A 21796-nucleotide genomic window follows, 5' to 3' on the forward strand; every position below is an offset into this window, starting at 1 on the left:
AGCTCTTCACAGCAGGTGGCCAAAGTATTGGAGTTTCAGCTTCAACATCAGTCCTTCCAATGAACACCCAGGACTGATCTCCTTTAGGATGGACTGGTTGAATCTCCTTGCAGTCCAAGGGACTCTCAAGAGTCTTCTCCAGTACCACAGTTCAAAAACATCAATTCTTCGGCGCTCAGCTTTCTTTATAGTCCCAAATCTCACATCCATACATGACCACTGGAAAAACCATAGCCTTGACTAGACGGACCTTTGTTGACAAAGTGATGTCTCTGCTTTTTAATATGCTGTCTAGGTTGGTCATAACTTTCCTTCCAAGGAGTAAGCGTCTTTTAATTTCATGGCTGCAGTCACCATCTGCAGTGATTTTGGAGCCCAGAAAAATATGTGGGGTTCCATCTGACATCAAAGGAGCAGGTGTGATGAGAGGGCTGGAGGGTGGTCTGGACGTTGTGATGGGGGACTTCCACCTCAGCCTGAGATATGGCAGGGGTCTGGGGAAGGGGAGGGGGGCAGCAGGAGAAACAGCACTTTTGGGAAAAGCCGAGCTTGGTAAAGAAACCGCCTGCCAGTGCGGAAGACATGAGAGATGCAGGTTCGATCCCTGGGTCTGGAAGATCCCCTAGAGGTGGGCACGGCAATCCACTTCAGTATTGTTGCTTGGAGAATCCCATGGGCAGAGGAGTATGGAGGGCTACAGTCCACAGGGTCACAGAAAGTTGGTCACAGAAGAGGCTTAGCACGCATGAGCTTCAGTTAAAGCAGGGAAGTGGGAAACTGTGACTGAGAATATTGGGGCTCCTGGAGCACAGGGGAGAGTGGGGGTGACTGTGGCACGCTGGATCAGTAGGGAATTTAGGCTTAGGGGACACATGGGGCATTAGCCCCAATCTTGAGGTGCTGGAGCATTGCACCAGGGGGCCTGGGGCATGATGAGATGCCCCAGAGCCCTGGGAGGTCAGGTTGGAGCTCAGGTAGCAGTGTTGTCTGGAAGAAGCTGCATCAGGCCTGGCAGTGGAGGGGACTTAGAAGTTGAGGTGGATTCCGTGGTCCTTGGAGAGTCAGGGGCCTCCAGACGGTCAGCGTTCTCCAGGCCCAAGCCCAGGCCAGACTTCCCGACTAGACCACAGTGCCCTTTCCCACAAGCTCGGGCAGATCTCAGGTACAGCATCACAGTTGCCCCAAGAGCCAAACCGGAATGTGTTTACCGGCCTTGGCTTTGCCAGCCTGCCCACTTCATAGATGAGGAGACTGAGGCTGAGAGAGGACCAATGATTTTCCCAGGCCAGGCTGGCACAGGAATGTCAGGTTTCCTGTTCTCCTTGCTGCTGTGGAGTGTCTGCTGGCTCAGGACTCCAATGGGCACCAAGCCGGCGGCTGCCCTCTGGGGTCAGCAGGAGAGAAGGGGCAGGCAGGGTGACCGTGAAGGAGAGGCTGGCTCAGTGCCCTCTGATTGGCGCCTGAGGTTGTGGAACAGGTCAGGCCAGGCAGTTACCTCCCCTCCTCCTCCCCAGAAAGATCAGAGGCTCCTGGCATGTGAGTAGACCAGTTCAGTTTCCAGAACCAGGTCATCTAGAGAAAGAGAAAGGAAAGCAACCCTATTTGTTAAAATCCCAGGAATGGTCTGGACCAGGAGAAGTCATCTCCTTTCCCTCCCATCTGGAGATTTAAAGCCATGAAGTGGGGCTTCTCTGCTGGTCCAGTGGTGAGGAATCCACCTGTCGATGCAAGGGACTCGGATTTAATCCCTGATCCAGGAAGATCCCACATGCCACGTGGAGACTAAGTCCATATGTCACAACTACTGAACCTGTGCTCTAGAGCCCAGGAACCACAACTACTGAAGCCCAAGCACCCTAGAACCTCTGCAACAAGAGAAGCCACTGCAATGAGAAGTCCAAGCATCGCAACTAGAGAGTAGCCCCCACTCGATGCAAGTAGAGAAATGCCTGTGCAGCAGCGAAGACCCAGCACAGACAAAAATAAATAAATAAGTAGAATGGTGAGGGGAAAAAACATGGAATGAAATGCAGGGAAACCTCTTCTGGGGTGTCTTCAGCAGTTGAGAGGAGAGTCAGGTCGGGGAAACTTAAGAACCTTTATGTTGCTGAAAAAGACCGTGTCTAGGCCATCTTGAGATGCACGCTCTGTGCACGTTGACAAAAAACAGGGCTGTGCCTGACATAGATTTTTACTGCCTCCCTGCCCTCCTACACTAGGCAGGACTTCTTGGTTTATTTGCTTTTATCTGGATCCTGTAGAACTCACATGGGTGGAGAGCCATGGTGGGGGGGGGGGGGCGGTGCCATGACTTGGACCCACCCCAACGCTAATCTCAGGGGCAAGCCAGATCATCCCCACCCCATTCTGTCTCTGTTCTATTAGTTTTCCAAATCCCTGGAGTGTATCTGGAGAAATCCTCAGGCGGGGGAAGGAGGGGGCTGTAGAACGGATACAGATGGGGGCCAGGGTTCTTGGAATATCCTGGTTCCATGATGCCCACCTGGCAGATGCTCCGTGTGCTGTCTATCCCCATCTTTCTCCTAAGGAACTAAATGCTTACGTCTTATCCTCTGGCATCTATTACGTGGTGAATTGTGTCCCCTCCATTCATATGTTGTAGTCCTAACCTTCAGAATGTGACTGAATTTGGAGACTGGGCTTTTTCAAGAGGGAATTAAGGTCGGAGAGAGGTCATGAGGCTGACCCTCATCCAAATCTGACTGCTGTCCTTATAAACGGATATGATCTGCACACAGGTATGTATAGAGGGGAGGTCATGTGAGCACACGAGAAAAGAGGGCCATCTGCACGCCAAGGAGAGAGCCTCAGGAGAGACCGACTCTGCTCAGACCTTGCTCTTGAACTTCTGGTCTCTAGGATGGGGAGAAGATAAGTTTCTATTGCTTAAATCAGTCAATCTGTGTAGCTGGAGGAAACCCATCACCACATCTTATTGTTTAGTCGCTCAGTCCTATCCAACTCTGCGACCCCATAGACTGTAACCCACCAGGCTCCTCTGTCCATGGGATTCTCCAGGCAAGAATACTGAAGTGGGTAGCCATTCCCTTCTCCAGGGGATCTTCTCAAGGATCGAACCCATGTCTCCTGCATTAGCAGGTAGATTCTTTACCACTTAGACACATGGGAAGCCCTCACCATATCTAGGAAAACCTTAATAAGTGGGTAAAGAGACCAACCATCTCTAGGATGGGCAGGTTGTACAGCCCGAGAGAGCTGTCTGCTTAGTTTTATGTGGAAAGAGACAAGTTCTTCCTGACCCTCCTGATTGCCACTAGACCCCCCTCCGAAGCCCTTCTCCTGGAATGGAGAAGGTCATATGCAAAAGGTCAGAGACATAGATCTTGTTCCCAACTGTGTCTCCTATTCTAAGAGGTGGGGAGGGATGAAGGGCTGCCTTATTGCTTAAGTCCTTACATTTTGGGTCCCTTTAAAAATTGAAAAGAGGGGACTACCCTGATGGCTTCCCAGGTGGCTCAGATGGTAAAGTGTCTGCCCACAATGCAGGAGACCTGAGTTCGATCCCTGGGTTGGGAAAATCCCCTGGAGAAGGAAATGGCAACCCACTCCAGTATTCTTGTCTGGGAAATCCCATGGACAGAGGAGCCTGGTGGGATATAGTCCACGGGGTTGCAAAGAGTCAGACATGACTTAGCGACTGAACATAAGCTGTGGCGTGGCCCCAGGAAGGAAAAAATTGAAGACAAAAACATTGAACCTGTCGAGTTATATAAAGCAACATTGGCTGTGACTGCAGATCTCAGGAATTTCTGGTCCTTTCCAGACTGACCCGCCTTGGCTGAGATTATGGGGTGGGGGTGGGGGTGCGAATGATTCACAGAAGAATAGCTGTTTCGGTTCTGGGCTGGAGGAGGGGCCGGAGCCTGGGCCATTGAGCCCGAGGACCTGGGCTTCCTGGTGGCCATCACAGTTGGCTGTCCTCCCAGCTCAGTGGAGTAATGAGCGACCGAGCTGCCTCTGGGGGAGGAAACAGTTAAAGTCCTACTGCAGCTGCAGTCCTCTGGGCGTGGTTCTGCTGTCTGACTCGGGCTCCGGATCCTGGGCCCAGAGGCAGAGGAAGCCCAGCTCCGCAGTGGCAGGCCGCCTACATGGCTGAATTGGATCTGATGGCTCCAGGCCCGCTGCGCGGGGTCCCCGCTCACCCTCCGGCCACTCTCAGCCCAGACTCTGGCTCGGCCAGTCCCGCAGAGGAAGAGGACCCGGGCTCCCCGGGGAGCCCCCCAGGGGAAACTGGGGGACAGGGCTCTGAGTGGCAGGGGGCCCCCGAGGCAGAGGGCCTGGAGGAGGAGGAGGAGGTCCTGTGTGACTTCTGTCTCGGGGCCAGCAGGGTGAGGGCCGTCAAGTCCTGCCTGACCTGCATGGTGAACTACTGCCCGGAGCACCTGCGGCCGCACCAGGAGAACAGCAGGCTGCACGGCCACCAGCTGACCGAGCCCGCCAGGGACCGGGACCTGCGGCTGTGCCCCGCGCACCGCAGCCCACTGATCGCCTTCTGCGACCCCGATGGGCGGTGCATCTGCGAGGAGTGCAGCCAGGCCGAGCACAGGGGCCACGCCTTGGTCTCCCTGGACGCCGCCCGCAGGGACAAGGAGGTGAGTGCTGGGGTCTGGGGGAGAGGGAGGTGGGGAGGCCGTGTGCCAGGGGAGGCCGCCAGGCCTCCGCCGAGGCTCCTGGGGCTGCGTTCTCTCAGCCTTGCTACCTGGCGGTACACCCAGCCTGAGTGTCTCCTGCACTTGGCTTTGGGACTCGGTCGTAGCTCACTCTGTCCCCGCTGGCCCCACTGTCCCTGAAACACTCTCTGTCTGTCTGTCGCTCCTCTTGCTGGTTTCCTGCTGTTTCTCACTCAGCTTTCAATGCTGATCTGTGTCTGGGGGTGGGATATACAAGGTGTATGACTTAGGACAGTGGTGTTCCCCTCTGGTCAGGTCTGAGTGGCAATGAATGAAATGTAAACCTTGGCAGAAATTCTGGAGAAAAGAGCCAAAATTTCCCCCTAATTTCTCTTCTTCCCTTTACCCCAAACGAGATATCGGGAGACAGAGCCCCTCTGGAGGTGCCAGCTATGAAGTTCAAGACCTTGAGATGGGCTGATATAACTTAGAATTGGGAACGTCTTTCCTGGACAATGTCAAGGACCACTATCCTTAGGGAAAATAAACTTCCTCATCAGATAGAGGCATCAGGAGAGACAGAAACACTGTGCTCATAGCCTGTAATTTTATTCCCATCAGATAGGGAAACTGTTTCTGGAACAACTGGCTTTTCTCTGCCCTAAAGCTGAGAGCCTGGAGAATCCTTGGGAATGGACTTAAATGCTTTGTTTTCCTTACTTGGACTTCCAAGAGCACTTTTGTTATGAAGGTGGGGGGGGGGGGTGGCGGGCGGGGAATGTGCAGTTGAACTTTGTCCCACATTTCTTTCTTTCTTTTTTTTAAAAATGTTTATTTATTTAGCTGTGTCGGACCTTTGTTGAAGCATGCCGGCTTAGTTGCATCTTAGTTCCTTGACCAGGGATCGAACCCTTGTCCCCTGTATTGAAAGGTGGATTCTTAGCCAGTGGACCACCAGGGAAGTTCTGTGCCACATTTCTTGTGTCCAGATGCTGGGCAGCTCCCTTGTTGGCACAGAGCACAGTGCCTTGGCCCAGGGCTCCAAGACAACTGAGAATGAGCTTCCTGGGAGGGGCAGGTTCCTAGTAGGGTCCCTCTTCCACGTCCTCTCTTAAGTGTTTATCTGGTGTTAGTGGGAATAGTTCTGGAAAGTTTTGTATCCCAGATGTCAGTGAGTCACCAGCTCTAGAATCCACTTGTCAACTGTTCCCAGCATCTCTAGTGCCAGGAAATGTCCGGTCAGGAGAGCTGGTCATTTCCACCCACTGCTCACGTTCACGGCCACGAGGAGGCTCTTTATCAATGGACAGGTCAGAGGACAGAGCTCCAGGTAATTGAGGAAACTGGTCTTGGAGGGTTGCCATGTGCAACATGCTTCCCTGGGATTTCCCCATTCGGTCCTAGGATAACTCTACGAGGTGGCAACTCTTCATCCCTACCATATTTATCCGAGCTCATACAGACGGCTAAGTCATGGAGTGAGGGATGGGAGCTTCTGGAAGGCCACCCACTGGAGGACACAAGGAAGGACCCCAAGGTCACAATATTATAACCTTACTTTTTAAAAAAAATGCACCAAAAACCTGCCATACATGTAGTAAAGAGTTGAAGGCAGAGTGCATTTCCTTTGTTCAGGGTATAATATCTGAATTCTGTCATGTTTAACTGGAAAAGGAATGCATGTACACACATACAGAGGAACAATCACCAAATACTGCAATAGATTTTACCAGAAAAGGTCACCCTCCCATCCTGGATCCACCCATCTCCTTCTTCAGAAGTATATATGTTCAGTCACTAAGTCGTGTCCATCTCTTTGCAACCCCACAGACTATAGCCCTGCCAGGCTCCTCTGTCTATGGGATTTTTTCAGGCAAGAGTATTGGAGTGGGTTGCCATTTTCTTCTCCACGGGAGCTTCCCGACCCAGGGGAGTAACTCTCCATGGGAATAACATTGATCCCCAGGGATCGAACTTGCATCTTTTGCATTGCAGGCAAATTCTTTACCTTTAAGCCACCTGGAAAGCCTCTCTTCAGAGATAAACATCATCATATGCTCTTCCTTCTCGTTCCTTTCAGAAATTCTGTTCCTGTAGCAGCATAGATACAATATGAATTTTAAATGTAGTGTAAGCTGGTGCGTTACAGAGACATTGAGTAGTTGTCATTCTGAGCAGGGAGAGTTGTTTAGTGCAGGGATCCCCAACCTCTGGGATCTAACCTGACAATCTGAGGTGGAGCTGACGTAATAATAGAAGTGTTAGTCGCTCAGTTGTGTGCAACTCTGCGACTCCATGGACTACAGCCCTCCAGGCCCCTCTGTCCATGGGATTCTTCAGGCCAGAATACTGGAGTAGGTGGCCATTCCCTTCTCCAGGGGATCTTCCCAACCCAGGGATTGAACCTGGGTCTCCCTCATTGCAGGCAGATTCTTTACCATTAATAGAAATAAAGTACAAAATAAATAATAGAAATAAGTAATGTGCTTGAATCATCCAGAAAACCACCCCCCATCCATGGAGGACTTTTCTCCCACGAAACCAGTTCCTGGTGCTAATAAAGTTGGGGATCGCTTATGTAGTACATGTGCAGAACCCCAAATTCGGACACCCATGAGGGAGCTGTGTCAGTAACACAAAGACACCCAGGACAGTTTTTGGTGCTGAAAGCAGTGGCGGTTATAGGAGCAGTGCGGTAACCCCGGTCTCTGGCCTGTTCACCACCTCTGCTTACGGGTCTGCTTGTCTGAGTTTTCTGCTTTTCTGCTCTGTATCCTTGCTTTCAATTCAGAGCAAGCGTGCCCAGTAAGTGCTCTCTCTCTCGGTAGTCCTCGAGGCTCAGGAACTGAAAGATTTCTTGCCAGGAGACCGGCTCAGAAGACACAGTTCCTCGAGGAGGCTGCAATCTCCACCAGGATTATTTGGAAAGTCTTACCAGACCTCAGTAAGGCTCCAGAAGTTCCATCTTTCCTTCAGCCAGCCTGAAGTGGCTGGAGCTGAAGGTCACTTTGCTGAAGGTCACTTCACTTAGCTAAAGCTCACCTTGGATGGTGTTTAGGGCTGCTTGCTCAGGCAAGTCTGTCATGCAGAGGAAACTGAGAATGGCAGGGTCAGCCCCAGGGACAGGACCTTGCACAGGGTCTGCAGAGCAACTGGTTTCTCAGTTCTCCGTCTGAGCCTCTTCTGCGGCTCCTACGCTCTCCAGCTATGCCTTTGGGCAGAAACTCTGAATTTGGGAAATCCAGGTGTTCTCTGATTATTCTGTGCTGCTGGGCTCCTAGGGCCCAGCCCTTTCCTGTGGGGACTCTCCTCTTCCCCTTCCTGGGGCCAACTTCCCAGGGCCCCATAACTTAAATTTTTTTTTTTTTAGTTGAAGTATAGCTGACTTACAATGCTGTGCCAATCTCCACTGTGCAGCAGAGTGACTCAGTTTTAACATATATACTTTCTTTTTTAAATATTCTTTTCCATTAGGGTTTATCTCAGGATATTGAATATGGTTTCCTGTGCTATACAGTAGGATTTTGTTGTTTATCCATCCTATATACAATTGACATAAATTTGAGCAAACCCTGGAAGATAGTGAGGGACAGGGAAGCCTGGTAAGCTGCAGTGCGTGGGGTGGCAAAGAGTTGAACATGACTGAGCGACTGAGCTGAACTGAATCCCAATCTCCCAGTCTATCCCTCTCCCTTAGCTTTCAAGATCAGCTGGTCTTAACTCCGCTCACCTTCTCAGAACTCAGGCTCGCTGCCAGGAAGTGAGGCTGCATGCTTGTATGCCTGTGTGCGTATGTGCATGTTGTGAAATCTGTACCACTTCTGTGACTGGTTTTCTGTTCTTTTCTGTTCCTCGCTATGTTTATCAAACATTATCGAGAACTTTTTGTGGGCTCAGTGTGCTGCACCCTCCCAGGGAGTGTGGGCTGTAATCAGGAAACCAAGGCAGGCCCATGGCTCCCTGGACGTCCAAGGGCTGGGGCAGCACAAAAGCTCAGCCGTGTGTTCCGAGGAGGGAGTCCCTGGCAGTGAGGGGCGGGGGTCTTGGGAGGAGGGAAGGCCTGGGCTAGACCCCGTCTTAGACCTTTAGGTTCATTCGTGGCAGGTCACTGCATCCAACCTCAGCACAGGTTCCAGAAAGCTAAGGACAGGGTAGGGACGTGGGCACAATCTCAAGGTGAAGCAAGAGCCAGGTTCTGAGAGCCACAAGTGTCCCCAGTTCTCTGGGGAGCAGTTAACCAGCGTTGTTCATGGCCGTCTGCTGCCAGAAGGCGGATGGCTTGAGGCCGTTCAGAGAATTTCTTCTAGAACTTCTGAAGAGTGTGTTGGACTCAGTATTATCTAACTTGTTTTTTCTTAAACATTCTACTGCCTTTGAGAGCAGGGAGGCTGCCTTATGTAACTGGACTGACATGAAGTGGGCTCTGACCAGCTGCCCGAGGAGTGAAGTTAGGGCCCAGGTGGGGCTCTCGGGTTCCCAGAGGGACACACAGCATGCCTGACACCATGTAGAATGTCTTTCTTTCTCTCTCCTCACTCCCTCTGCTGTTCCAGCTTGCATCTCTAACCTGACCCTGGCCACCCAGCCGGGTGCGACCTGTGCCCTGGAGGAAGAAGCAAGAAACAGTTTGTTAACATCTTCTTGAGGCGCCAGAGGAGATGCTAGAGGGTCTGACGGGGGCCGTGGAGCCCGCCAGTGGCAGGTGTTGGATCACAGACACGCTGCCCTTTGCACAGCATCTGTCCTCTCCCCGCCAAGGCAGGCGGGGCTCTCTGTGCCCCTCGATGTGGGGCATTTACGCTCACTTGGCACCCCTGTCCTGCTTTGGTGCAGAGCCTGCCCTGGTCTGCGATGTGTGTGCGGCTGACGTCTTGGGAAATCCTGGAGCCGGGGTCTGAGGCGCCCCGTCATTTTCTAGGAACAGGAATAACTGGAGGTGCTGGTTGCCTGAGTGGTCCCGCCTGTCATGGGTAAGCGGGAGTGCCCGCTGGTGGGGTGACTCAGAGGGCCCCATGAGGCACTAGGGAGTCCTTTTCTCCTTTAATGGCAGTCTGCAGACAGCGGGGAGAAACCCCTCCCGATATACTCTGGGGGTCTCCTGGGTCCCTGGGTCATGCTGGGGCTGACCCCTTTAACATGTTCTCACGTCTGTGCTGTTGCCATTGTGTGTTCCGTTGTGTCTGCCATTACCTATTAAACAAGCGCCTCATGTCCTTCCCCCTACTCAACCTGGAGCAGGTCGCTGGGTAAGCCTTTCTGATAGACCAGGATCCCACAATCTCCCCCAAATAGGTCAGGTCCCTTCCTTCTCCCCCACTTCCCCCACTCCCGGACATCAGGTCTCAGGCGTGGGAAGTCAGTGGACTCCCATCGGCTCTGAGTCAGGACCCTGGAACCTGATCAGATGTTCCCGGCTTTTGGCAGAGCGAGGTGGGTCCCCTGCCCGCCTGGGCTTCTGTCCCTGGGGCATGGGATTACCGCGGGCTTTGGTGGGAGGAAGGGGAGACGCGTCAGGTGCTCCCCGCCAGTCCAAGACCTGTTAGGGCAAGTGACTCAGAGCTCAGTGCTGACATATGCTGCTGTGAAAAGCAGCGAAAGCTGTCCTTTCTGCTGCTGCCGTCTCACACCCTTGTGGAGGCAGAAAGTGACGGGGGCCTTTGACGTTCACAAAGCCTCTGGTTTCCTGTCTTGTCAGGTTCTGGGCAGAGAGAGCTTAGGGAGGCGGAGTGGGGCTGGGCGGGGGGGTGGGGGTCAAAGCAGGCAAACCCAGAGTTCTCATGTGGGCACTCACCTCGGTGGGGAGGGGTTGCCCTGCCTGCGTCCGGGAGAGAAGATTCCGTGATGGAAAGCAGCCAAAGAGGCACCGGTAAAATGATGAAGGCAATGATGCCGCTGCCACCGATGGAGCACCCACAAGGTGCCGGCTGCTGTGCAGACTTCCCGCTGCCTCCCGTCCTCACAGGAGCCCTGTGAATTGGACACTAGCTCTCCCCACCTCACAGTGAAGAAATGCAAGTGTGGAAGCGTTAAGTCAACTTTGTCCCAAAGTCTTGGCTGCTAAGTAGAAACCCTGGGGTACCGCCCACCGCCAGCTCGAAGCCCCCACGATCCCTTTCAGCCTGTCCAGGGCCAGATGGTCCTGTTAATTCCACTGCCAGCTGCGTGACCCTCGTGGCTCTGTTTTCTCACCTGTGTGATGGAGACAGCGTGTTTACCTGCTGTGGGCATGGTCACAATGACAGGAGGAGATTCAGCTGGTAATGCTGGTGCACGATGGACCCTCTCTGCCTCCACAGAGGGTGCCCAGCCTGCTCCTGGGAGCAGCTTCCGAGGCAAACTCTCCTTTCTGTGGAAGAAGGACAGGTGGCGCTGTTGCTCCCGGGGACCTTCCGGGTGTCCTGGACACCTTCCTCCCTAACACTGCTAACCTTTCCTCTTCTTAGGCTGAGCTTCGGAGCACCCAGTTAGACCTGGAGCAGAAACTCAAGTTGAATGAAAATGCCATCTCCAGGCTCCAGGCTAACCATAAATCTGTCCTGGTAAGTCTGGCTGGGGTCACCTGCCGGGCTTTGGCACACCTGGCTGGCTGCTGCTGCTGGTTCAGTCAGGCCCACCCGGAACTGTGGGACACGGCTGCAGGCCCGGCCTCCACGTCCACAGGCCCCTTAGGTCTTATCATCTGGTGGAAACTGTGGGTACAGATCAGGTTGGCTACACCGTAGGGTGGCGTCACCTTGTCGCTGGGATTTGCCGTGAAATTAGTTCAAGGTTGAAACCTGGCAAGTGACTCACTTTTAACAGTGGAGAGTAGGAGCTCACTAGTCCTGTGATGTGCGTGCTAAGTCGCTTCAGTCGTGTCCGACTCTGCGACCTTGTGAACTGTAGCCCACCAGGCTCCTCTGTCCATGGGGTTCTCCAGGCAAGAATACTGGAGTGGGTTGCCATACCCTCCTCCAGTCCTGTGATAACTCTGGCTCATTTGTATATTTGCATATGCTTTTTTGACCAAGAGCAAATGGTATATGTGGGAATCGAGGGTGGTGGTTAGCTAGAGCTCCAGAAATTATGCATCATCTTGGCTTCTTCCACCACGAGAGGGTGTTCTGCAGGCGATTCTTGCTTGTCCTAAATCCTGGCAGACAGAAAAGAGAGGTGAGAGCGGCTGGATTAGTGGATGGTACTGCGGGTTTGAATCCTTGGTCAGGAAGATCCCCTGGAGAAGGCAATGGCAACCCACTCCAGGATTCATGCCTGGGAAAGTCCATGGACATAGGAGCCTGGCGTGCCACAGTCCATGGGGTCGCAAAGAGTCGGACATGACTTAATGACTAAACAACAACAACAGCAACTTGATAAGGCCAATGGTCTGTGTGCTCAGTCTGACTCTTTGCGACCCCATGGACTTTAGCCCACCAGGTTCCTCTGTCAATGGCACTTCCCAGGCAAGAATCCTGGAGTGGCTCTCCATGCCCTCCTTCAGGGGATCTTCTGGACCCGGGGATTGTACTCAAGTCTCTTGCATCTCCTGCATTGGTAGGCGGGTTCTTTACCACTGGACCATCTGGGAAGTCCCATAATGGTATGCCAGGCTTCTTAGTTTTAGTCTCTCTGGTTTCTGACCACTTTCCATAATAAACTCTAAGTGGACCCAGACAGTTTCACAAAAGCTTCTCATTAGTGGCAAGCCAATAACCAGAACTCAGAGGAGAATGCAAAATGTGCACCCTTTGGCAGTTAGGAGCAGCAGCATCTTTGCCTATGAAGAATGATTCTACCTCTCCATCCATTCATCTGCCTATCTATCCACCCCTCCCCCAACCAACCATCCAGCCATCCATCCACCCACTCACCTGTCAGCACCACTACCTAAGAACTACCACAGATAAAAGGAAACTGTTGAAAACAACGTGGATTGAAGTTGTTAAATATGACCTTGACTAAGGCATTTACTAAAGATATGGAAGGACAGACTCCCACATACACAGGTGCCATCAGGCAAATCCCTACTATTCATCACATGGAGTTAGTTGTATATATTTTTGAACATGGCATTCCATTCCACACAGGTAGGCTTGTCCTGCAATGCTCAGGTGCTGTGGTCGCCTTCACATGCCCTAAACGTTTTGGGCCTGGCCCAGACACCAGAGGATGTGCTTTCAGCTCAGATGGATCCAGTGGGCAGTTTGTTGTTGTTTGGTCACTAAGTCGTGTTTGACTCTTTGCAACCCCACGGATTGCAGCACACCAGGCTTCCCTGTCCTTCACGATCTCCTGAAGTTTGCTCCAGCTCATGTCCGTTGAGTCGGTGATGCCATCCAGCTATCTCACCCTTTGTTGTCCCCTTCTCTTCCTGCCCTCAATCTTTCCCAGCCTCAGGGTCTTTTCCAATGATTTGGCTCTTCACATCAGGTAGCCAAAGTATTGGAGTTTCAACTTCAGTATCAGTCCTTACAATGAATATTCAGTGTTGATTTCCTTTAGGATTGACTGGTTTGATCTCCTTGCTGGACAGTTTGATTTCCTTGGTGGGTAGTTTAGCTGGACATAATGAAGTGCTGAGAAAGCAAATTCATGCTACTGATTTGTACAAAGAAGCCAAATTATTAATGTACTGCAAGAAATATGACTATCAAGTACACTGAACAGGTTCATTGTCCAGACAGGAAGACTGATGTCACAGACTTGAAGAGGAATCTGACTGTCAAGAGCTGGGCTCAGCAGATAATGCACAGTCTTGTCTGATGGATGAAAGACAAAGTTAATGAAGAGTAAATAAGGACTCTCGCCTCAGAGAGTCCTTCTTGTTTTATGGAACCTGGGATTCAAATGAGAATAAAGGCTTTCTTTTATAATAGGAAATTGTTCCCTAATTTGAGGGTTTCTTGGGTTTATATTGGAATTCTCGGGTGGCGCTAGTGGTTAAAAATTAACCTGCTAATGCAGGAGACTCAGAAGACACAAGTTTGGTCCCTGGGTGGGGAAGATCCCCTGGAGGAGGAAATGGAAACTCGCTCCAGTATTCTTGCCTGGGAAACTCCATGGACAGAGGAGCCTGGCAGACTGTCGTCTGTGGGGTCACAAAGTCGAACATGACTGCACACGCACGCATGGGTTTATATTTCTGTGTGTTGAGCTTTGGTAAGGTTGCTGCTTCACTAAGCACTAATGGATTCTTCACTGGTTCTCCCCCACCCCCTCGCCACTAGGTATCAGTGTCGGAGGTGAAGGCCAGGGTGGAGGAGCAGTTTGGGGAGCTCCGCGCTGCTGTGACGAAGGCCCAGGCCGACGTGATGCTCTTCCTGGAGGAGAAGGAGCAAGCTGCCCTGGGCCAGGCCAATGGCATCAAGACCCACCTGGAGTACAGGAGTGCAGAGATGGAGAAGGCCAGGCAGGAGCTGGACAGGATCACTGCCATTGGCAGTCCCGTGCTGTTCCTGGAGGTATGGGTCACTGTGACGCCAGAGCCAGAGAGACCCTCACTCTGCTAGGTCCACATTTGGACATGGCAAGGCAACCACCCTGTTGATAAAATGAGGCAGAGAGCAGCAGAGAACAGGAGTAGGAGAGAGGGCTGCCCAGAGCGGAGAGGCTGGACCAGGTCATGGAAGATGCCTTCTATGTGGTCAGGTGCTGAGCTGGAATCTATTACATTTTGTGAAGTACATGCCCCTATCAGCCCATGTCACAGATGCAGAAGGTGATGTATTGAGTAGGGCAGCCCTGTTTAGGAAGCACAAAAGCCATGGCCAGTTCTGCTGTGTTTCTTTTCCTGCAGGAGTACTGCAAGTTCAAGAACACGGAGGACAGCGCCTTCCCCAGCGTCTACATAGGGCTCAAGGACAAGCTCTCGGGCATCCACAAGGTCATCACGGACTCCACTGCCCACCTGATCCAGCTGCTGCAGAGCTATAAGGAGAAGCTCCAGGAGTTCTCCAAGGATGGTTAGACGCCAGGGCTTGTGACATCTCTGGAGGGGTTGACGGGGGAGGTGGGAGTCAGGGAGGGAGAACAGAACAGGGGTGGAGAGAATGTCCCATTTTCAGAGCCGTCCTCTGGTTGAACCGTGCGGCTGGTGGACACATACCTTGATGATGTTAACTTACAACTGAGATCAAAGAACATGGTCTCGGTATGCCCTTGGCCCACATCTCCACTCAAGTGCAGACTAACTTCTGAGGTCACTGATGCCTGTGCTTTCAAGTGAAACCCAGGTCAGGCTGGGATCTTTCCTCAGCAGGTTTTACTTCCATGTGGTCCATTGAGCAGGATTCTTTGAAGTGTGATTAGTGTCTGGTCCCTACTTTCCCCAGGAGGTCCAGGGAAGAGCAACTAAAGTGGGGGATTCCCGTTCCTTAGGTTCTCTTGCCCACCTGGACAGGTGAGCATTCACAACTCTTGATTTTCTAGAGGAGTACGACATCAGAACTCAGGTGTGTGCTGTCATTGAGCACAGACATCGGACCTCGAAACCCGAGCCCTGCACCAGGCCGCAGTTCCTCCAGTGTAAGTCGTGAGCTGCCCTGCTTTCCCTGGGTGTGGATGTGCATGTGATGCTTCGGAAGCAAGGACACCATCTTTCAGCAGGTTTCAGGTTCTTGCAACCTCAGGTCTATCCCCAAATGGTATATTTAAATTTTAAATAAGTTGAATTTCAAAAAAAATTAGAACTTTTAATTTTGAAACCGTTTCAGAGTTAAAACATTGCACAAAAGAGGACCAAGGATTCTGATATACTTTTCACCTAGCTTTTCCAAACGTGAGCACTTTACATAACTATGGTCCATTGATCCAAATCAGGACATGAGCATTGCTGGCTGGAATTTATTCAGATTTCACCAGGGTTGCTCCCAGTGTCCTTTTCCTGGTCAGAAGTCCAGTCCAGAGTCACCGATGTTTTCTGACTCCTTAGCTTCCTCCAGTCTGTGTCCAGTCCTTTAGTCCTTCTGTGTCCTTCACAACCCTGGCCCCTTTGAAGATCCTGGCTGGTTACCGGGTGGCTCCCTTTTAAGTCTGATTTGACTGGAATTACCTAGCCCATTGTCCTGTCCTGACGTGGAAGTGTCCTGGTCTGTTGGCATTTTTAGAAACACTTATTTTTAATCAATACTTGCTCATGGTTAACAAGACAGGGAGGTCTTGTCTCCCAGGAGAGGAAGGACGTGTCTGGGTAATCAAGGCTCATTTTCCCGACTTTAATCTCTTTGGAAGTCACTGTTCAACCCTGCTTCTGCTTGCTTTCTGGGGGTGAGCTCCGGCTGGCCGACTCCTGAACCCTGTTTGCTCTGGTCTTGACGTGGAGCCTCGGGTTTGATGACCCTGTTCTTGCCACAGCTCCTCGTCTCCCCCAAGACCTCTTGGTTTCCAGTTTCCTTTATTTGTTCTTTCACGTTTCCTGACAGCAGCATATGTATGTTTTACAAACAGATAATACAGTTAATATAGGGGCTTCCCAGCTTGTGCAATGGAAAAGAATCCTGCCATTCCAGGAGACATCAGTTCAGTTCAGTCGCTCAGTCGTATCCAACTCTTTGCGACCCCATGAATCGCAGCATGCCAGGCCTTCCTGTCCATCACCAGCTCCCGGAGTTTACTCAAACTCATGTCCATCAAGTTGGTGATGCCATCCAGCCATCTCATCCTCTGTTGTCCCCTTCTCCTCCTGCCCCCAATCCCTCCCAGCATCAGGGTCTTTTCCAATGAGTCAGTTCTTCACATCAGGTGGCCAAAGTATTGGAGTTTCAGCTTCAGCATCAGTCCTTCCAATGAACACCCAGGATTGATCTCCCTTAGGATGGACTGGTTGGATCTCCTTGCAGTCCAAGGGGCTCTCAAGACTCTAATATCACAGTTCAAAAGCATCAAATTTTTGGTGCTCAGCATTCTTCACAGTCCAACTCTCACATCCATACATGACCACTGGAAAAACCATAGCCTTGACCAGATGGACCTTTGTTGGCAATGTAATGTCTATGCTTTTTAATATGCTATCTAAGTTGGTCATAACTTGCCTTCCAAGGAGTAAGCGTCTTTTAATTTCATGGCTGCAATCACCATCTGCAGTGATTTTGGAGCCCCCCAAAATAAAGTCTAACACTATTTCCACTGTTTCCCCATCTATTTGCAATGAAGTGATGGGACCGGATGCCATGATTTTAGTTTTCTGAATGTTGAGCTTTAAGACAACTTTTCCACACTCCTCTTTCACTTTCATCAAGAGGCTCTTTGGTTCTTCTTCACTTTCTGCCATAAGGGTGGTGTCATCTGCATATCCGAGGTTATTGATATTTCTCCTGGCAATGTTGATTCCAGCCTGTGCTTCTTCCAGTCCAGCGTTCCTCATGATGTACTCTGCATATAAGTTAAACAAGCAGGGTGACAATATACAGCCTTGACGTACTCCTTTTCCTGTTTGGAACCAGTCTGTTATTCCATGTCCAGTTCTAACTATTCCTTCCTGACCTACATACAGGTTTCTCAAGAGGCAGGTCTGGTATTCCCATCTCTTGAAGAATTTCCCACAGTTTATTGTGATCCACACAGTCAAAGGCTTTGGCATAGTCAATAAAGCAGAAATAGATGTTCTTCTGGAACTCTCTTGCTTTTTCAATGAGCCAGCAGATGTTGGCAATTTGATCTCTGGTTCCTCTGCCTTTTCTAAAACCAGCTTGAATATCTGGAAGTTTACGGTTCAAGTATTGCTGAAGCCTGGCTTGGAGAATTTTGAGCATTACTTTACTAGCATGTGACATGAGTGCAGTTGTGCAGTAGTTTGAGCATTCTTTGGCATTGTCTTTCTTTGGGATTGGATTGAAAACTAACCTTTTCCAGTCCTGTGGCCACTGCTGAGTTTTCCAAATTTGTTCGCATATTGAGTGCAGCACTTTCACAGCATCATCTTTCAGGATTTGAAATAGCTCAACTGGAATTCCATCATCTCCACTAGCTTTGTTCATAGTGATGCTTTCTAAGGCCCACTTGACTACACATTCCAGGATGTCTGGCTCTAGGTGAGTGATCACACCATCGTGATTATCTGGGTCATGAAGATCTTTTTTGTACAGTTCTTCTGTGTATTCTTGCCACCTCTTCTTAATATCTTCTGCTTCTGTTAGGTCCATACCATTTCTGTCCTTAATCGAACCCATCTTTGCATGAAATGTTCCCTTGGTATCTCTAATTTTCTTGAAGAAATCTCTAGTCTTTCCCAGTCTGTTGTTTTCCTCTATTTCTTTGCATTGATCGCTGAGGAAGGCTTTCTTATCTCTCCTTGCTATTCTTTGGAACTCTGCATTCAAATGGGAATATCTTTCCTTTTCTCAGGAGACAAAAGAGACACAAATTTGATCCCTGAGTCAGGAAGATCCACTGGAGAAGGGGATGGCAACCCACTCCAGTATTCTTGCCTGGAGAATGCCATGGAGTGGCAGAGGAGTCTGGTGGGCTACAGTCCATGGGGGTTGCAAAGAGTAGGACATGACTGAAGTGACTTAGCATGCGCACACATAGTTGATATAAGAAGCCAACTGATGTGGAGCTGCTGCACGTGTTGGGGGAGATTCATGGGTGACTTAGATGGGGGTGAATGGGGTCTCTAGGTGGGACTTGGGGCTTCCACTGTGAGTTGAGGGGCAAATGAGGGAGGATGGGGTCAAGAGAAATGTCAAAATAACCTGGAGTGTGACTTGAGCATTTGGGTGTGTGGAGGTGTCCTCTGGGGTCAGGAAGAGAATATCTGTGTACATGCGGGGGGACTGCTTGAGAATTCCCCTGCTAAATAGTGGCCAAATATTTTAACAAATGAGTGAATCAGATGTGAGTGTATGACCCTTGCCAACACTGCATAGAAAAGCACCTGAATTTCAGGACATGTTTGTTGAATGAATGAAAACATGAGCCCATCGGTAAATTTTATTTCTTGATTCAGTTCAACAAATAATACAGTAAATGGCAAGTAGTTTGAGCTTCAAGAAAGAAGGAAGGAAGTGGGGGTGACTTGTTAAAAGGTGTCTGGGGCTACTTACCACGTGTGTGGGAGAGAGGCCCCCTCCCCCCGCCCCCACCTAGCAATTCCCCCAGACATGGCTGGGCGTCCCAGGATTTAACTCTGTCCTGATGCTGTCTGCCTGGAGATGCTATCAGAGCCCATCAGACGGCCTTCACTTCAGATGCCAGTCACAATTATGGGACCCTCAGAGGACCCACAACTTCTGTCCGACTTGGCTACAATCCAAGGCTCCTAGGACCCTCCTTGGATTTGAGCATTTGCTAGAACAGCTCACAGAATTCAGGAAGACGCTTACGTTCACCAGTTCGTGAAAGGATGTGATGAAGGACACAGATGAGCAGCCAGAGGAAGGGAGAGATGCTCAGAGCAAGAGCTGGGAGGGTCCCCATGGAGGTGGGATCAATTGCCTGATGTGGATGTTTGTCAGCCTGGAAGTGCTCAGAACCCCATACTACTGGGATTTTATGGGGCTTTTATCCCACAGGCGTGATGAACCACTTCCAGCCCATCTCTCTTCACAAGAGAAGAGGAGTTAGGGCTGCGAGATCCAAGCAGAACTTGGCCATGACTTGGTCTTTTTGGTGACCAGCCAGCCCCACCCCACCATCCCCACACACAGAGTCACCTCGTTAGAACAAAAGACACTCGGACTTCCCTGATGATCCAGTGGCTAAGGCTCCGAGCTCCTAAGGCACCAGGCCCGGGTTCAATCCTTGGTCAGGGAACTAGATCCCACATGCCAAAACTGAGATCTGGTGTAGCCAAATAAATAAATAAATGAACACAAAATGAGATCCCCCAAACTCTACCTCTTAAGAAAAAAAAAAAGACACTTGTTTAGCCCAGGAAATTACAAGGGTTTCAGGAGCTCTGTGTCAGGAACTGGTCTCAGCATGGGATTTTCCAGGCAAGAATACTGAAATGGGTTGCCATTTCCTCTTCCAAGGGGATCTTCCCGACCCAGAGATTGAACCTGTGTCTCCTGTGTCTCCTGCATTGCAGGTGGATTCTTTCTAGGCAAGAATACTGGAATAGGTTGCCATTTCCTGCTCCAGGGGATCTTCCTGACCCAGGGATCAAAACTGAGTCTCTTGCATCTCTTGCATTGGCAGGCAGGTTCTTTACCTCTGAACTGATTGGGAAGCCTGTCAAAGACCAAGCATTAGAACAAAAGATGGTGCTAGTGCTGTTACCACTCAGGAAATTACAGGGAACTCTGTGCCGGGAGCCAGGGGCAAAGACCAAGTCTACAATTACTATAAGTCACAGAGTCCCGCTTGTGTTCTGTTTCCTGGTTTTCACCCACCTCTTCTCTGGGAGGGGACGGGACCTGGGTAGACAGGGAACAGAGGGATGGATGTCTTCTCATCCCTTGGAGGCTGGCTAGATATGAGTCAGCGGTCAGCCCCTGACCTTCTATGTCCCCCTCAGATGCCTGTGATGTTGTCTTCGACCCCGACACGGCACACAGGTACCTCCGGCTGCAAGATGACAACCGCAAGGTCACCAACACGGCGCCCTGGGAGCACCCGTACCCCGACCTGCCCAGCAGGTTCTCACACTGGCGGCAGGTGCTGGCCCAGCAGAGCCTGTACCTACACAGGTACTACTTCGAGGTGGAGCTCTCGGGAGCGGGCGTCTATGTGGGCCTGACGTGCCAGGGCATCGACCGCAAGGGCGAGGAGCGCAACAGCTGCATCTCCGGGAACGACTTCTCCTGGAGCCTCCACTGGGATGGGAAGGGGTTCAGAGCATGGCACAGCGATGCGGAGACCCTGCTCAGCGCCAACGCTTGCCGGAGGCTGGGGGTCTATGTGGACTTCCCCGGCGGGGGCCTCTCCTTCTACGGCGTTGAGCCTGAGACCCTGACGCTGCTGCATAGGTTCCAGTGTAAGTTTTTGGAGCCAGTCTACCCAGCCTTCTGGCTTTCCAAGAAGGACAGTGCCATCCGGATTGCGGATCTGGGAGAGGAACCTGAGAAGCCAGGGCCGGCCCTGGTGGAGTCTGCTGCCTAGATGCTGATCCAGGTCTCAGACCTGTGCTGACACACAGACAGGTGGCAGTTTTCATTGGAAGACTGACTGGGGGTCCCTGCCAGCACCTGCTGGCTTTAGAAATTGTGTGAGGATGAGGGGAAGGGTCTCTGGTCATCTCCTGGGTGCCTCACTGCACTGGTCCCTGTGTTTGCAGTAATCCTCAAACCCTAGGTCCCCCTCACCATCTTCTTATGATCTTGTCCTGTCTGCTTGGGTGGACCGCACGCTGTGCCCAGAGTTGGTCACCAGGCAACCTTAGAGCGATCAGAAAGACTGCAGAGGAATCATAACCAATCACTAACCTTGTCTTACTCCTGCGTCCCCTGTTCTGAGCGCCTCCTGGGCCTCAGCCCTTGTGACCCTCTCGGCAGCCCCATGGGGAGGTGCTCAACCACCCCCACTTGGCAGATGGACAGGCTGCGGTCCAGGGGGTTAGTGAACTCACTCAGGGTCACTGTGGTCATGTGGAGAGTGAGTGGCCGAGGTGGGATTCAAACCTGACATCGAACTCTTCTAACCACCACCCCGCACTGCCCTCCTCCTTAGATCACAGGTGTTGTGTGTAAGGGAATAAACTACAAGGTGAACTGCATTTGTGAGCATGGAGAGTCTGACAGCCTCAGTGACTTTTTGTGCCCACGTCTGATGGGCCTTGCAGCTGTGCTGTGACGGAGAGCTCACTACCTCACAGGCAGCTCTCCTGGCTTGGGCACAGTGAGAACTGCAGGACCGTCTTCATAGGGTCCACATCCTAGTCCCTGTGACCTCGGCAGATGGCCCTAGCACCTCTCTTCTGGAGCCACCTGGATGGTGGGGACGTGTCTAATTCCTTATCCAACAATCAGTTGTCTACACACTTAGGGGTAGCTCTCATGGGTCCCCAGGAATATTCGTGTTTTCACATCCTATTTGCCAGTTTCCTTGTGGTTTCCAGATCTTTTACCCCTCTGATCACTTTTTCTTCCTTTCAACAGATTATTCCTTAAAATTAAAGGTTCCTTAGTCCTTATTCTTGCTCAATAGTGTCTGACTCTGCGACCCCATGGACTGTAGGCTGCCAGGCTCCTCTGTCCATGGGATTTCCCAGTCAAGAATACCAGAGA

At 51.2% G+C, this 21796-nt stretch overlaps 1 protein-coding gene across 1 annotated transcript; it reads left to right on the forward strand.

The window, feature by feature from the left end:
* Positions 1–3907: 3907 nt before the first annotated feature.
* On the forward strand, positions 3908–21702 carry TRIM16 (tripartite motif containing 16). The gene is made up of 6 exons (XM_065910000.1): positions 3908–4634; positions 11096–11191; positions 13859–14092; positions 14428–14593; positions 15060–15155; positions 20089–21702. The coding sequence occupies exons 1-6, from the start codon at positions 4131–4133 to the stop codon at positions 20670–20672; spliced, it is 1680 nt and encodes a 559-aa protein (XP_065766072.1). The 5' UTR covers positions 3908–4130; the 3' UTR covers positions 20673–21702.
* Positions 21703–21796: the final 94 nt, after the last annotated feature.

This window comes from Muntiacus reevesi, chromosome 18 (genome assembly GCF_963930625.1).
Source record: "Muntiacus reevesi chromosome 18, mMunRee1.1, whole genome shotgun sequence".
NCBI classification, from domain to species: Eukaryota; Metazoa; Chordata; class Mammalia; order Artiodactyla; family Cervidae; genus Muntiacus; species Muntiacus reevesi.